The sequence below is a fragment of the Balaenoptera borealis genome (assembly GCF_965194805.1).
Source record: "Balaenoptera borealis genome assembly, chromosome: 5".
NCBI lineage: Eukaryota > Metazoa > Chordata > Mammalia > Artiodactyla > Balaenopteridae > Balaenoptera > Balaenoptera borealis.
The window spans coordinates 19560972-19578030 of NC_138862.1; the positions used below are offsets into that span (position 1 = coordinate 19560972).

General features: G+C 43.7%; 1 protein-coding gene across 6 annotated transcripts in view; it reads right to left on the reverse strand.

The window, feature by feature from the left end:
- The window catches only part of JAM2 (junctional adhesion molecule 2), a 66292-nt gene extending 61863 nt beyond the window's left edge, over window positions 1-4429 (reverse strand). For 3 of the 6 annotated variants that reach the window (XR_014244635.1, XM_082391971.1, XM_082391972.1), the window contains exon 1: window positions 3785-4427. Coding sequence is in view for 3 of the 6 variants with exons in the window: in XM_082391971.1 (XP_082248097.1) it covers window positions 3785-3851 (67 nt within the window). In the remaining 3 variants the exon portion in view is untranslated. Of the gene's footprint in view, window positions 1-3784 lie in introns of all 6 variants that reach the window. The other 3 variants (XR_014244634.1, XR_014244636.1, XM_082391970.1) reach the window with 2 other exon arrangements.
- Between the last annotated feature and the right edge of the window lie 12630 nt (window positions 4430-17059).

A 17059-nucleotide genomic window follows, 5' to 3' on the forward strand; every position in this document is an offset into this window, starting at 1 on the left:
CCTCCACAGTCCTTGTCAGTTGATGAGAGATTACAAACTCAGGCCAAGTTGCCTGGCTTGGGTTCCAGTCTAGATCTGAGGACCAGCTGCCACCAGCTGTGTATTGCCAAGAACAGCACACTGCTCTTGTTCACATTCAACTCCTTTTCTTAAGTGTTACCTCAGAGAAATCTGACATCTCACCTACGTAGAATAAGTTAGGTCTTCATGATTTATAATACGATCATTAACTCTATCCATACATTTCTTCCACCCATTCCACCTTAACCCATTCCCCTTCGACAGGTGTATATTTACCCATACCATTAACCAAGCACTTTTGCTCAGCACTGGACATACAGTAGTGAGCAAACATCAAGAAATTTCTTCCCACATGGAGCTTCTATTTTAGTGGGAAAGAAAAATATAATTCAACTAAACACACAAATAAATGTCCACCTATCAACAGGTACACTGAAATCAGAATTTAAATAACAGCAACAACAACAAAAAGCAATCCTCCTGACTACCAAAAAGAAACAAAGAATATTGACAGATAGAAGTAAAAAGAAAGAATGGGAATGAGCATGATATTATACATATTAGGATTGAGACAAAAGAGTGGTACAGTCGTATTTGGGATGAATATCAAGAAGATGAGTATATAATTAGAGCACAAGGAATCCACTGTCTTTTCTTGAATGAAGATGGCAAAAAGAGTTAAGTGCTCAGAAAAATGAGAGGAGTGAAGGCCAGCTATCTATGCAACAAAGTCTCTGATCTTCAACTCCCAGTTCCACCTCTTTCCAGCCTAGATAAGTGAGCTTAGACAAGTGACTTAGCTTTCCTGAGCCTTAGGGTCCCTACCTGTAAGTTGAAAATATGTTCTATCTCATGCATTTGTTGAGAACTTAAAAAGAGAAAACATACAGGAAAGTCCTAGGAACGGTGTGATACATAGGTAAGCCTTCAGTACAGTTTTTGGATCTGAATGTGAAACCTGAGTGGATAAATCAAAAATAGGACGGTGGAGTGAAACTTAGCCTCGAAGAACATTCTTGTCTTTTCAACAACACCCTAAAAGCAATGAATGTACCTAGTGCCCAGATCTTGGTTTCTAATACCATTCTCCAATCAAAGGGACCAGGGCTCCTTGGAGCAGTGGCTCATTCTGGAACTGGAGCAGAAAATATACACAGGATCAGGCTGGAGCATTTTGTGGGACCAGAAAGTAAGGAAGTGCTAAAAACAAACAAACAAACAAACACACATATATACACAATGATGGGGGGATGTCAAAGGGACACAGGAACCAATTTTAAGAACTCCCAATGGCCAAAGCTGGACAATCTAAAATAAATAAAATAGTATTGGACTGTAATCCAAAGTGCAAAATAAATATTGATGAGCTTATACTGAAAAAAACATAGATGAATGAATGAATGGAGTGGGGGGGAGAGACATCTCTCAAGCAGAGAAATTCTAAGTAATTTATGGAGCTACTCCACTCTCAAGGAGGTGGATTATAACTCTTCTTCCTTAAGTGTGGGTTGTACATAGTGACTTCCTTCCAAAAAATACAGTATGGAAAGTTGGGGGGAAGGTAACCCATGGAGATACCTGGCATACACTACCCGACCAGGTGATAAAGGTTAACATCAACAGTGATAAGTCATGGTCACAGTATGTACCCTTGATATGATGTGATGAAAATGATACTTTACCTCAGAGATCTCCCTCCAAAAAAACCATAAATCCAGTCCAGTCATGAGAAAAATATCAGAGAAACACCAATTGAGGGACATTCTACAAACTATTTCGCCAATACACCTCAAACCTGTCAAGGTAATAACAAAACAAGGGAAGTCTGAGAAACTCACAGCTAAGAGGAGCTTAAGGATACATACAGGATTACTAAATGTACTGTGGTGTCCTGGATGGGATCCTGGAACAGAAAAGAACATCAGGGAAGAAAGAAGGAAATCTGAATAAAGTGTGGACTTCAGTTAATAATAATGTATCAGTATTGGTTCCTTAATTGTGACAAATGTATCACACTAATGTAAAATATTAATAATAGGGGAAAGTGGGTGTGGTGTATATGGGAACTCTCTATACCATCTTTGCAATTTTTCTTTAAGTCTAAACTGTTATAAAATTTAAAAAATTTTTAAAAAGCAAATAAAACATTCTTGTAATACCAGGCCTTTTGGCATCCCAGGAACAATACAGAAAAGATCCCTGCACACTTCCAAATTAATCCCCTGTAGGAGTCAGGGTTAGGAGGGCCAAAGTGTTAACTTTACCCAAAGCTTGAAAAAGCGCTTATTCTGCCTATTCATCTAAGCCTGTGTTTGCCTCTGGGTTATTCTTGGCTACAGTTTCAAACTTAGGGTGTCTTGTTTCTATTTTGATTACTGTGTAGTAATACCAGAGTAAAATCATTTTCTCTGTTTTTAATTAGTGATAATTCTACACTAAAGTCAGGCCTTTTTATTTCAAATTTAAGACTGTCAGTGAAATACATAACTTTCCCAGTAGTTTTGTTACAATTCCTCCAGCCTTCTTCTTTGTTGCCTTTCGGCATTAGTGATTTTGTTGTCTGTGTTCAACATGATACCAATTGATGTGTCAAAATTGCGTAATGGTTTTTATTGTGAAGCCTTGACTTCTTGGTTTGATTTCCTATAATAGAGGTCAGCACATGCCCCCTTCACTGAGACAACTTGCACCTTCTTTCCCCACTTAGGGACAAAAACTCACACCACGTTGAGCTGAGCAATACTCAGGCAATGAGAGCTCGAGAAAAAGTCATTGTTTTATGCTATTAGACACGCAACCTGCAGGTTATTTTAAGTAGTATATTACCAGAACTTGAATAGCAACAACAATAATGCATTCTATTAAAAATAAATAAAAGGAAAGAAAAAAGAAAAAAGTTAAAACGAAAGAAAAAGGAAAACTTCGTTTCTTAAGTGTGCTAAAGATCTATTGTAATCTCCATTTTTCTAAAAAGTTAACGCGAGGAAAACAAAATAATAGGAACCATTCCCAGGATTTTAAATCTTATGAGCCCAGAATCCGTGAAAATCCTGTTTAGAACCATCCCGTGAAGTTGGCTTTGGGACGTCCCCCGCTACTGCATCAGAGCTTCTGTATCTTTCTAACGATCATCCCGTTGGACGTCCCCTGAGGACACAGCAGCTGGCTGGAGCGCCCAGACCAGACTCCTCTAACTGAATGTAGATGTGCAGGTGGAGAGGATACAAGTAATTCTGGCTCAGCAGCCAGGAATTTCCTTCCACCCCGCGTCCCAAAAGTGCACTGCATATTAGCGGCACAATTGGGACCCTCAAAAGCCAAGAAAATTCTAATAGTGCCCCCTGCTCTAGTGCGAAGAGTGTGGCCGGCGCCTGCCTCCGAGTGATGCCATCTTGGGATCTTAGCATCTTCTAAGGAGTTAGTGAGTTTTGCATTCTATTCACGTCTCCGTGTCTTTGAAAACTTAACCCAACTTTGCAAGAAGATGAGAACCTGCTGGTGTGGACCCTTAACTTTCTCTAACTAGAACTGACAAAATCAGAGGCGGTTTACACTAAACCGAAGACCTCCGGCCCCCCGCCGCAGACGGCACCCCCGAATTCTGGGCTCGCTGGGTGTCAAGTCAGCTGCCCCGCGGCAGACCTTCCGTCCGGGGCCCCAGAGAAAGCCCTCCGCCAGCGCCGAGCGTAGTAGGGGCTGTAGGTTTGGGGGAGCTGGTCTTAGCAGGAGTGGGTGGGAGGGTGGCGGTACCCCAGCAACTTACAGTCCAGGGCGACCACCAGGTAGCGCAGCAGCAGCAGGAGGAGGCGGTGGCGGCTCCTCCTCGCCATCTTCGCGGGGTCGGGAGCTGCCGGCTCCTCGGAAGCCGAGGGTCCCGGCGGCGGGAGCGCGGGAGCGCGGGAGGCAGCCCGGGGGGGCACTGAACTTCTCCGGGCGGGAGAGGAGAGACTCGTGCAGGGGAGGGGCGGGGAGGGGCGGGGCCTGATGGGATGTCAGTTTCCCCCTTCCAGGGGCGTCTTCTTAGCCCGCTGCCTAGAGGCGGGTCTGGCCTAACCAGGGGCCTGGGGGGGTCTGGACAGTTCTTTTTTGGGGGGAGGGGGGCGTGCGGGGAGGTTGGGACGGGGCGGGCCGAGGAAGCCGGACGAGGTGTCGGCTGGGTCCTAATGAGGGGGCCGGAGGAGGCGACGGGCGGAAGGGAAGCCCTGGCGGGGCGGGCGGCCCCCGCCCCCACCCCCGCGCCGCCGGGATTGATCGGCTTTGTGTCTGGTCCCGCGCGGGGCTGCCAGCTGTCCCCCAGGGCGAGGAGCCCGGGCGCGGGAGGCGCTGGCCGCAGGGCTTGGGGGTGGGGCGCGGAGGAGGAGGGACTGCGCCTGCCTTGCTCCGACTCCTCTCTTCCCCTCCTTGGCACAAAACTTCTTTGGGGGTTTTCAGCCTAAGGGTGGAGATTTTTGGAAAATTTCTGGCCAACCCGCGAACCTGCCGGGTAGGCGCTCCGGGGAGATGGGGTTTGCCGGCTCCGCCTTGAAGGCGAAGGGGGGAAAAAAAGCAATCAAGACTCGAGCTGGAAGGCAGGACTCAGATTTTAGCAATCGCCTTGGCCTCTCCTCGGTGTAAGCTTTCTGCTTCTTTGTGGAGAGTTGAGGTGTGTTTTGTGTTCTTTGCTTTTCACGTGTCAGAGTTAGAAGTTCATCTAACGGTATGAAATATTTATCATGTTTCTTTCCAGTTATATAACTGCCGCCTGTGGAGTTTTCCACATGTTAAAACTCTACAGCTGCCCTTTGTCAGGTTTATTTTTGGTCTGCAGTGCTTTTAAAAGCGAAACCCATTATGAATGCTCTGGTGCGCGCTTTAAAATTGACCCGCACTTATATAGTGCACACAGTGCAAGGGCTAAACAGGCAATTTATATATTTCCTCCTAGGGACCGAAAACGTCTGCTGCATTCAACAGTACTGACAGGTCTGGAAAAAGACCATTCCCAAGAGAAGAAATAGTTATACGTTGTTGTTTTTTTTTTAAACGTAGAATAATGGATAAAGTTCTGTGTAGAGGACAGTCGATTTAGTGGTGTGCACACGAAGAATTTAGTTAGCTCAGTGGACAAAGGCAACCAGAGTTCAGATAGGCAGAGCTGTGAGGAATGAGCATCCCTGCTGTTTCCTTGGTGACAGTGATGGAAGCTTAATGCCCATGGCGGGAGAGGGGCAGAGGACCCAGAAAGGAAAGTCAAAATGGCAGAAATGTGAGAGCTATACTCTAGTTAAGCAAGGAGAAAGGATACAGATTCAACAACAGGCTCACGCCAGTTTTTCTGGGCAGTAACAAGAAAGATTTAATGCTTTACAAGAAAAGTTGTTGGCACCCTCTTTTCTCATTCTTGCCGCAACTATCTGCCCTTTTGCTCCTTGCTAAAGATACACACAAAAGGGGTACTTTTGGGGGCTTCCCTGGTGGCGCAGTGGTTGAGAGTCTGCCTGCCAGTGCAGGGGACACGGGTTCGAGCCCTGGTCTGGGAAGATCCCACGTGCCGCGGAGCAATTAGGCCCGTGAGCCACAATTACTGAGCCTGCGTGTCTGGAGCCTGTGCTCCACAACAAGAGAGGCCCGCGCACCGCGATGAAGAGTGGCCCCCACTTGCCGCAACTAGAGAAAGCCCTCGCATAGAAACGAAGACCCAACACAGCCATAAATAAATAAATAAATAATTTTTTTTAAAAAAGGGGGTACTTTTTAAAAAAATTCTGTGACACCATATGTGAGTAATTGATTCACTCAGTTATCTGTCCCCCAGTCAAGGCATTTGTCAAATAGCTACAGTATGCCGGCTGCTGGAGGACAGTGATGAACAAGATCAAGTCTTTGCTGCTAAGGAGCTCACAGTCTTGAGGAAAGAGAGAGTGAGTCCCATCTGGAAAGACCTCTAATACCACGTCATAAGTGTTAACGGGAGGACAGAAAATATTACGTTTTTTATTGAGTGCTTTCTCAGCAGTGGAGTCTGAATAGTGCAATATCTAATCCTCCAACAACTCTGTTAGAGAGAAAATATTATCATTCCCACTCTACAGATGAGATAACCAGGCGGAGAGATGCTAAACAGCTTGTTCAAGGTCAAGGGTCAAGGCTAAGGGGAGGTTGCTACGTTGGGGATGCATGCAGGCCGTATAACCTACACACATCCTCCCATATACTCTTTATCGGCATGGAAAGTTGGGGCAACTTTTGAAAGGAAGGAAATAAGGGAAGGACATTCTAGGCAGAGCAAACAGCAGGCTCAAAAGCTGAGAGACCTAAAAATTATGGCTTGTTTAGGAAAAGCAAGTTTTTACAGTGCTAGAGTAGAACATGTGGAATAGGGGAGGGGAGGTGGCAGAAACTGAAAAGACGATTGGATTATGAGTGTCATTCAACGTCATACTATAGACTCTAGACCTTATCCTGTAGGTAAAGAGCTTTTTGAAAGCACTAGGGTAGGATATAAAATAATCCACAGTAGAACTGCTCTGTCCATTACGGTAGCCTCTAGATTCATGTGGCTATATAAATTTGAATTCCATTAAATTTAAAATCCAATTCTCCGGTCATATTTGTCACGTTTGAAGTTCTCAGTAGCCACATGGGAGTAGTGTCTGTCCTCCTGGACAATGCAGATATGTAGCATTGCCATCATTCCAGAAAGTTCTATAAGACATTGTTGCCCTAGAATGATGATTCATATGGAAATGTAGAGAATGGTTTAGAGATAAGAGAATCAGAATGTTAGACAAGTCTGAAAACCATTGCAGTGTTCTGAGAAGGAGATGAGGCATGAAGTAAATGGCCACAGTAAGTGAAGAGGCAGGTAGATTCCAATGGTATTCCATAGCAGGATTGTGTCATCTATATAGATGATTGTGTCAGCTATAGAGGTGAGAAAGCGGGGGAGCTGTGGTAACGGAGATTTCTAGCCTGGGTGGCTATATGTGGTTATAAATAGCATCATTACCTGAAAAAGAAACATAGGCAGCGTACATAGTTCCAACAGGATTGGGATGAGTTGACTAAGGGTTATCTAGTGAGATGACCAGCAACTATTAGAAGAATTGGGCTAGAATTCAGGAAGCCCTCAGAATTGATAAAGAAATAAATGTAGGGCTTCCCTGGTGGTAGAGTGGTTAAGAATCCGCCTGCCAATGCAGGGGACACGTGTTGGAGCCCTGGTCCATGAAGATTCCACATGCCGCAGAACAACAAAGCCCAAGCGCCACAACTACCGAGCCTGCGCTCTAGAGCCCGCGAGCCACAACTACTGAAGCCTGTGCGCCTAGAGCCCGTGCTCTGCAACGAGAGAAGCCACTGCAATGAGAAGCCCGCGTACCACAACAAAGAGTAGCCCCCGCTCACCACAACTAGAGAATGCCCGCACGCAGCAACGAAGACTCAACACAGCCAAAAATAAATAAATAAAATAAATAAATTTATTTTAAAAAAAGAAGTAGATGTAAATATCATCAGCTTCCCTTAGAACAGTGATCGCTAAGATTGCTCTTTGGAATCTCCTAGAGATCCTTAAATATGATTCTCTACTTAAAATTATGTTAAAAATTCTGAGTCCCAGAAGTTTCAATCTCAGGGGCACCTGGAAAGCTGTAGAGTCTCGTCCCTGGTGCCTGAGGGGGACTGGTTTCGGGACTCCCCGTGGTTACCAAAATCTGAGGATGCTCAAGTCCCTTATATAAAATGGCATTAGTATTTGCATATAACCTACGCAATCCTCCCATATATTTTAAAGATTTTTTTGATGTGGACCATTTTAAAATTTATTTATTTATTTATTTATGGCTGTGTTGGGTCTTCGTTTCTGTGCGAGGGCTTTCTCTAGTTGTGGCAAGCGGGGGCCACTCTTCATCGCGGTGCACGGGCCTCTCACTGTCGCGGCCTCTCTTGTTGTGGAGCACAGGCTGCAGACACGCAGGCTCAGTAATTGTGGCTCACGGGATCAGTTGCTCCGCGGCATGTGGGATCTTCCCAGACCAGGGCTCGAGCCCGTGTCCCCTGCATTGGCAGGCAGATTCTCAACCACTGCGCCACCAGGGAAGCCCCCATATACTTTAAATCACCTCTAGATTATTTATAATACCTAATACAATGGAAGTGCTATGTAAATAGTTGCCAGCATGCATCAAATTCAAATTTTGCTTTTTGGAATTTTCTGGAATTTTTTTTCGAATATTTTTGATCCGTGGTTGGTTGAACCTGAGGATGCAGCACCTGTGGATTCAGAGGGCTGACTGCATTACTGATAAGCACCCTGGTTGACTCTGATGAAACTATTCAATGGACTGGTATTTGAGAACCTTTCTAGAAGATGGGAGAAGCCATGAGAGTGAATGAATAAGATCAATCAGGAAAAGAAGTGAATATTCATCTAGAGGTAAATCTAAGGAAATAAATCCAATAAGAGGTAGGAAGAAGAGCCATGTTAAAAAATAAAAGTGAATCTAGACACAGACCTTATATTTTTCACAAAAAATGAACTCAAAACGGATCACAGACCTAAATGTAAAATGCAAAACTACAAAACTCCTAGAAGATAATGTGGGGAAGGAAAAATAATTTTTCCTCTCCCCTTTTAGGTTCTTGGCTGAGATCCCTCCGTAATGAAAAGACAGGTTAATGGGAGAAAAACAAACACATTTAGTAACTTGTATACCTTCTATATTCAAGGGAGATATCCAAGAACACTGAGTAACTCTCCAAAATGGGCCAACTCACCACCTTAGATGCTGTCTGTAGTTAAAGACAAAAGATGTTGCGGTCTCCCCCTACGCCCCCACCCAGGCCAGTTATGGGAGGTGACCAGCAAAAACACAGTAAACAAGGGTAAGGTTGTTCTGCAGATTTAATTCACTGCCTTCTCCATTAATAAGTGTTTCCAGAGATTTAGAATCACCCTTCTCTTCCCGGTACAGAGAGGGAGATACCCATGCAAATAGAGATTTCCCTTAGAAATATAAATGTCTCCTACAAAAGGAGCTTTTGTACTTCTACTCAGTTTTCAGGGCTTTTCCTATGTTTGCTGTTTCTTAAAAATATCAGCCTAAAATAATTCTCCTGCCAAAGAGGCATATTTTGGGGTGACAGGTTCTGCTCCCCTTCAATAACAAAGCACAAAATCTAGAGGACCTTGGGTTTGGTGGTGACTTTTTTTGTCTACCATGCGCTGGATCTTAGTTGCAGCACATGAGATCCTTAGTTGCAGCATGTGGGATCTAGTTCCCTGACCAGAGATCGAACCCAGGCCCCCTGCATTGGGAGCACTGGACTACCACGGAAGTCCCTGGTGGTGACTTTTTAGATAAAATACCAAAGGCGTGATTCAAGCAAGAAAGAATTGATAAACTAGACTTCATTAAAGTTTTTAAAATTAAAAACTTCTGCTCTTTGAAAGACAATTTCAAGAGAATGAGAAGCCACAGACTGGGAGAAAATATTTGCAAAAAAATGTATCTGATAAAGAGCTATTACACAAAATATACAAAGAACTCTTAAAACTCAACAATAAGAAAACAATCCAATCTTAAAAATTGGTCAGGGGGGGCTTCCTTGGTGGCGCAGTGGTTGAGAATCTGCCTGCTAATGCAGGGGACACGGGTTCGAGCCCTGGTCTGGGAAGATCCCACATGCCACAGAGCAACTGGGCCCGTGAGCCACAACTACTGAGCCTGCGCGTCTGGAGCCTGTGCTCCGCAACGAGAGAGGCCACGACAGTGAGAGGCCCGCGCACCGCGATGAAGAGTGGCCCCCGCTTGCCGCAACTGGAGAAAGCCCTCGCACAGAAACGAAGACCCAACACAGCCAAAAAAAAAAAAAATTGGTCAGGGGACTTCCCTGGCGGTCCAGTGGTTATAGACTTCGCCTTCCAATGCAGGGGGTGCGGGTTCAGTCCCTGGTTGGGGAGCTAAGATCCCACATGCCTTGTGGCCAAAAAACCAAAACATAGAACGAAAGCAATATTGTAACAAATTCAATAAAGACTTAAAAACAAAACAAATTGGTCAAAGACCTTAGTAGACACCTCATCAAGGAAGATATAGAGATAGTAAGCATAAAAAAATTAATTAACAGAAACTTCGGGCTTCCCTGGTGGCACAGTGGTTAAGAATCCTCTTGCCAATGCGGGGGACACGGGTTCGATCCCTGGTCCGGGAAGATCCCACATGCCGCAAAGCAACTAAGTCCGTGTGCCACAACTACTGAGCCTGCGCTCTAGAACCCGAAAAGCCATAACTACTGAAGCCTGTGCAGCTAGAGCCTGTGCTCCGCAACAAGAGAAGCCACCGCAGTGAGAAGCCCGTGCACCGCAACGAAGAGTAGCCCCTGCTCACCACAACTAGAGAAAGCCCGCGCGGCAGCAGCGAAGACCCAACACAGCCAAAGATAAAATAAATAAATTAAAAACAAAAACAGAAACTTCAATTAAATAGAGTCGGGGGACCAGAATGAGAAGCTCTCATGCCCTGTGACAATAGCAGAGCCCAGGAGGAAGAAGAAAGACTCCTTCCCTGGCAAGGACTCAACCAATGAAAAGCCATGGACTCTGTTTATTTTAGCCCTCCCAACTTCCTTTTACCCTCTATAAAAGTGTTCTCCTTCCTTTGCAGTGCAGGGACTTGCATTTGGCTCACCATGGATGCAGACCCCAAATTGCAATTCTCTGCAGATCCCAAGTAAACCCGTCTTTGCTGGAGAAATAACTGGCAGTCTTTTTGTTTTAGGTCAACACACGCAACTATATGAAAAGATACTCCACATCATATGTTATCAAGGAAGTGCAAATTAAAACAACAGCAAGATACCACTATCACACTTATTACAATGACCAAAGTCCAGAACACTGACAACACCGTCAAATGCTGGTGAGGATGTGGACCAAAAGGAACCCTCATTCATTGCTGGTGGGAATGCAAAATGGTACAGCCAATTTGGAAGCGACTTTGGCAGTTTCTTACCAAACTAAACATACACTTAGTGTATATGATCTTTTTGCATGGGATTTTCTTCCCTCATACCAGACAATTCTCCCACTTTCTAGACACTGAGGGGGTGTCCTGCAATTCAATTCAATTCTGACACTAACTACCCAGAATTAGTGCAGACCCCCCAGGTTCAGGGCTCAGTCCCATGACAACTGAAAAAAAAAAGCACAACCTAGACGTTGAGAATTATGTTTTATTTGGCAAACTTTCTGAGGGCTTAAGCTTGGGATACAGCCTCTCAGCTAAGCTCTGAGAGACTGCTCGGAAGAGATAAGGGAGGAACCAGGATATACAGGAGTTTTTGCTACAACAGACAAACAAACAAACCCATGTAGTAGAACGTCAAAAGATTACTGCTAATCACAAAAACAGACATTTCAAGTTAATGAGTTTAGTGCTTTTCTTTGTACGGGAAGATGCAAGAGTCAGAGCTCATTAAAATCATTCCTTTGATATGCATCTTAACTATCTAGGGCCAATATCCTGTTTTTCACCATCCTGAATTCCCCTCAGGGTGCACCGCTGCGGGAACCTGCAGTGGTTGATGGCGTGATGGCAGGCAATATTCTTTGATTACTAAAATGTCAGGCAATATTTCTTTGTCCACAGTCCAAACCCATAGAATGTACAGTACCAAGAGTGAACCCTAATGTAAACTATGGACTCTGGGTGACTGTGATATGTCAGTGTGTGTTCATCAGTTGTAACAAATATATCACTCTGGTGGGAGACATTGATCATGTGGGAGGCTACGATGTGCTGGGGGCAGGGCGTATATGGGAAATCTCCATACCTTCTGCTTAATTTTGTTGTGAATCTAAAACCTAAAAAATAAAGTCTAATAACAAACTTAAAACAAACAAAAGAACACAAGAAAGAGCAGTCAAAAATGTATGAGAGGAACTCGGAGAGAATCAGGAGCCAAAGGTGGAGGTATTTACTGTCTTCAGTGCTAAAAAGACGATTGAAAATTCTCTCCTGCATTTAGTAATTATGAGGGCATTAAACACTTGGACAATAGAGAAAGCAAGCCTCCAAAGAACTTGTAGAAAAAATTTAAAGACTCGTGTTCCTTACTTAATAAAGTATAAAACTAGTGCAAAGATTAAAATGAATACTGAAATGATTACAAACAGCAGCAGCATAGGACTTCCCTGGCGTCCAGTGGTTAGGACTCAGCGCTTTCACTGCCAAGGGCCCAGGTTCGATCCCTGGTCAGGGAACTAAGATCCCACAAGCTGCATGGCAGGGCCAAAAAAACAAAAACAACAACAACAACAAAAAAAACAAAACAGCAGCAGGATGGTGAAAGGAATAGTAATAGTTAATGCTGCTTCATTAATGCCTGGTTGGGAGTGTGTTTCATTATTGATCTGCTTGTAAGAATCCCTACCCCAGGCAGCATGGGGCAACTGTAGGGAAGAATGGGGAGGAATTACCAGGGGCGTCCCTCCAAACTCTGTTCTATTCTCCAGGATTGTATTGGCCCTCCCTGCCCCCTCCCATGTGTCATAATCACTTTCACTCTGATACTATAAGCATTTTGTCAGGTAAACATAAATGGGGTATTTTAGGATGTCTTACCATTTTTCCTTCTTTCCACTCACTCTAATTCTGAATTCAAAGTAATGTTGAGGAGGTGACAAGGCACATTTCCTAAAACAAGCAAGGCAGAGAAGGGCTGGGTTTAAGCTGAGTGACTTCTCACAACATCTCAGATTTGGTATTTCTGTGTTGAATGGGTTATTTTTCCTCACGGGTGTGGAGAAGTTGCTGGTAAATGCCCGCACTCTGCAAATTAGAGAAAAGAGCGAAAAAAGTCTTCCATTTCCAGAACCACGTAAATCCCCAAGTGTCTCTCATATACATTTTAACTGCCTGTGGATAGAATTTAAGGTCTTTCATGGGATCCTTATTACTCATCCCTCATCATTATCCCTCAGATTGTGTTCTGGAATAAGCCTGATTTCAGCTTTTCATTCTGATATGCCTATAAGCACACTCATGATTTGTTCTCAAATAAACCTATTTAGAGAAGCCCTATTCTACAGCCCCTCCAGAATGTAGTCTTCATGACCCTCCCAAAGTGACATCTTTCTTCCAGTTATTATAACAATACAGTGCTCAAAACTTTCTTCCAAGAAAGAAAAAAACCCTCACTAGTCTTGTAACAGGGGAGAGCTAAATCGGACTCCACGTTTCTTTGACTTTAACCTTTGCTTTTCGTTGCTTTTGTTATTATCATCATACATAGTGGCCTGCCTCAGGGAACCCTGCCGCTCTGCCTGAATGTTAAAGTGCCTCTGTTCAGCTCACAGGGAGACAATCTGACCAGGCACACTTGTGGAAGGCTGCAAGAAACAAGAAATTAACACATCCCCTCCCCAAGGCTGGCCAGTTCCAGGGGATATTTGCAAAATTTATGGCCTTTTTACTTTACTTCCTCATCTCCTCCCCCTCTCTCTGCTATAAAAGAAACTGGCATTCAAACCCGCACAAGATGGTTTATCAGAGACACTAGTCTGTCACCTTCTCGGTCGGCTTTCCGAATAAAGTCCTACTCCTTGCCTCAACACCTCACCTTCTCGGTCGGCTTTCCGAATAAAGTCCTACTCCTTGCCTCAACACCTCGTCTTCGATTCACCGGCCTGTCGTGCGGTGAGCAGAGCGAGCTTGGACTCGGTAACAGCCTCACCTGGTTCTAATTACTACAAGCAGGACAGTCGTTCACAGTCTGTGCTCCTACATGACTTAACAGCTCCAGGGTGGTTCTACCTGACAATTAAGTGAGGTTCACCAGTGATCAGTAAATTAGTTATTAATGCTTTCTTTTTTTTTAAATCAGTCATCAATTTTATACACATCACTTTATACATGTCAATCGCAATCACCCAATTCAGCACACCACCATCCCCACCCCACTGCGGTTTTCCCCCCTTGGTGTCCATACGTTTGTTCTCTACATCTGTGTCTCAATTTCTGCCCTGCAAACCGGCTCATCTGTACCATTTTTCTAGGTTCCACATACATGCGTTAATATACGATATTTGTTTTTCTCTTTCTGACTTACTTCACTCTGTATGACAGTCTCTAGATCCATCCATGTCTCAACAAATGACCCAATTTCATTCCTTTTTATGGCTGAGTAATATTCCATTGTATATATGTACCACAACTTCTTTATCCATTCGTCTGTTGATGGGCATTTAGGTTGCTTCCATGACCTGGCTATTGTAAATAGTGCTGTAATGAACATTCGGGTGCATGTATTAATGCTTTCTTTTCTTTTCTAAAAGCACATTTATTATCAACTCAGTGGTTGGTTTTTTAAAATTGAAGGATAATTAGCAACTTCATAGGGAATTAAGTAATATGAAAATGACTTTTTGAATGGAATTTTCTTGGGGAAGAGACAGCATTTAACAAACATTTGCCAGGGTCAGACAAAGGATGGACAGACATCAGTTAGTCTATAAGGATGGAGTCATAACAACTAAAACTTGGGGAAAAAGATACTTCCCAACTCCATCCCCTCCCCACATTTCCCCTCCCTCATTTCACAGTTAAGAATGATGAGAACCAAAGGAGTGATATAATTAACCCAAGGTCACACAGCAAGATAAGAAAAGAGCCAGGCCTGGAATGAATGCTAGTTATGTCTTTCCTCTGCAGTCCCCCAAAGAGTGTAGATCCCTCAGTGCTGGCTGGGAATGGATTTGCCTTTTTGTATATAACTCGACCCACATTATATCTAATTTTCTCCTGAGACCCCTTGCCTAGGACAGCTACACTTAATGTATGTCCTTAATTGAAGAGTGAGTGGGGGAAGTAAAACTCTGTTGGGTTGCGGGAGCTTTGCAGTCTAACTCACCATCTTGGATCTATAGCAATACAGCCCAGATGAGAGGATACTAAAAAGATTTAGGAAAGATGCAGTGATTCTTCCATTTGGTTGCTGCTCTCCAGAACACTTCTAAAGACGATGATGATATTAATTGTTACCATGTATTAAGTACTATTTTCTGGCACTGTGCAGACCACTTCATAGGCGTTATCTGATAAACAACTTTGTGAAGAGGTACTATTATCATCTTACAGATGAGAACAAAGGCTTAGGAAAGGTAAGTCCCTGACCCAGGACTAGGCAACTAGGAAATAACTGAGACAGCTTTAAACCCAGATTTGTCTGACTTCCAAGACCCATGTTCTTAATTACTAAGATATCTGAGAAGATGGACTCCAGTGGAGTGCATTTCTCTCTTCTCCTAGGGAGAAGAAAAAGCCATCCTGAATGTTGTCACTTGATCTCTGTCATGATAATGTCATCTTCATTTGTTTGACAGGATATTTTGCAGGTCCTTTCATATGCATTTTCTCTTTGGATCTCTGCAACAACCCAATGAGGGAGCTGGGAAAGGTATGATTATGCATTTTTAAACAGCCCTATCTATAACTGCTGGGTATCAGTAAGTACCTGATCAACTCCAGATGCTAAACAAATAGAAGATCAAAATCTCTATGATTTCTGTATGATGAATGTTCAGGGTACTCTGAGTGACCAGCTGGGTATGAGGCAGCCTGGGGATGTGGGAAACACACTATTGGGAGTCTGGCTGGCTGTGATAGGGACCTATCTCTCTATATCTGTCTGGTGACTTAGAGACTTAATAACCTGCCCACATTCACACAGGTAATGAACCCAAACCATCTGTCTCTAAAGACCCTGCTATTCCCCATTCCCTTACTTCAGTTATCTTTCATGTTCTAATAACTCTGTAGTCTATATCTCTTTAGCTCAGATCTTTCTCTTGAACTCCAAATCAGTTTTCCATGTTTTTAGAATATCTAGATGTACCACTCAAAATCAGTTAAAATTGATTTTTAAATATTTAAATTAAAATCAAGTCTAAAATTGAGTTGATTTTATCACCGCTTCACCCCACTTCAATTTTCTCCACTTTTTTACCTTCTTCCTTCTCTCCCATCCTTTCTCTCATTCATTACCCAACATGAAATAAGCACCTACTATAGGCCAACCACTATGCTGATGGCTTGGGACACAATTATGTGCAGTAACAGACAATATATCTCATCTTGTGGATGAGATAGACATCAATCAGGCAAAGCAAGCATGGATACTAGGGGGGCTAATTAATTAAGGGTTTGCATATTTGGGAAGTCAGGGAAGGCTAGTCTGAGGGAGTGACGCTTAGTCTGGAAGTTGAAGGGAGTAGGAGAAAACAGGTGGGAAGAACAGTCTATGAAAAGGGAACACCAGGTGCACAGACCTTGTGACAAGTACACAGAGTGAGAGTCGGCAGGTGGGACTGTAGCACAAAGGTTGAGAGGGAGAGTGATGGAGGCCACGGAGAGCCTGGCTGAAAACCTTCAAGGACTCCAGCAGCTTTCAGAATAAAAGGAGAATATACAACACCACTTTATTCCCTTTTTCTCATCATGCTACCACAGGGCCTTTGCATATACTGTTCCCTCTTTGCACTTGGATCTTCATTCTTTGTTCTTTCTTTAGTATTATCTAGCATGTATTGAATATTTGCTATACACATATTAGGCACTATGCTAAATTCTTTTCATATTACCTACTTTAATCCTCATAATCATATAAATGAGAAAATCTATTATTTCCATTTTACAGGTGAGGTCATTGGGACAGAGAGATTGAGTGACAAGCCCAGAATCACAACAACTTGTGGGGGGTAGAGTAAGGTTTGCAACGGCACTGGGCTTAGTCCAGATTCAACGCGCTGAACTGTTGTGTGCATTGCTGTCAGTTCGCCTCCGTCTCAGCTGGTCACCACCTCTTCATCCTTCTGTCTCTGCTAAACTTCAATTTCCTTAGGAAATTTTCCTGCCCTTCCTGACTAGATCAAATCCTACTATTGCAAGCTCTCGTTACCCTCTTCCTCTCTGGTATCAAAGCTGGGATTTTAAACTCAATTGGTCACAATCAGTCACCAGTAGTAGACTGTGAACTCCATGAAGACAGGGTCTAATTT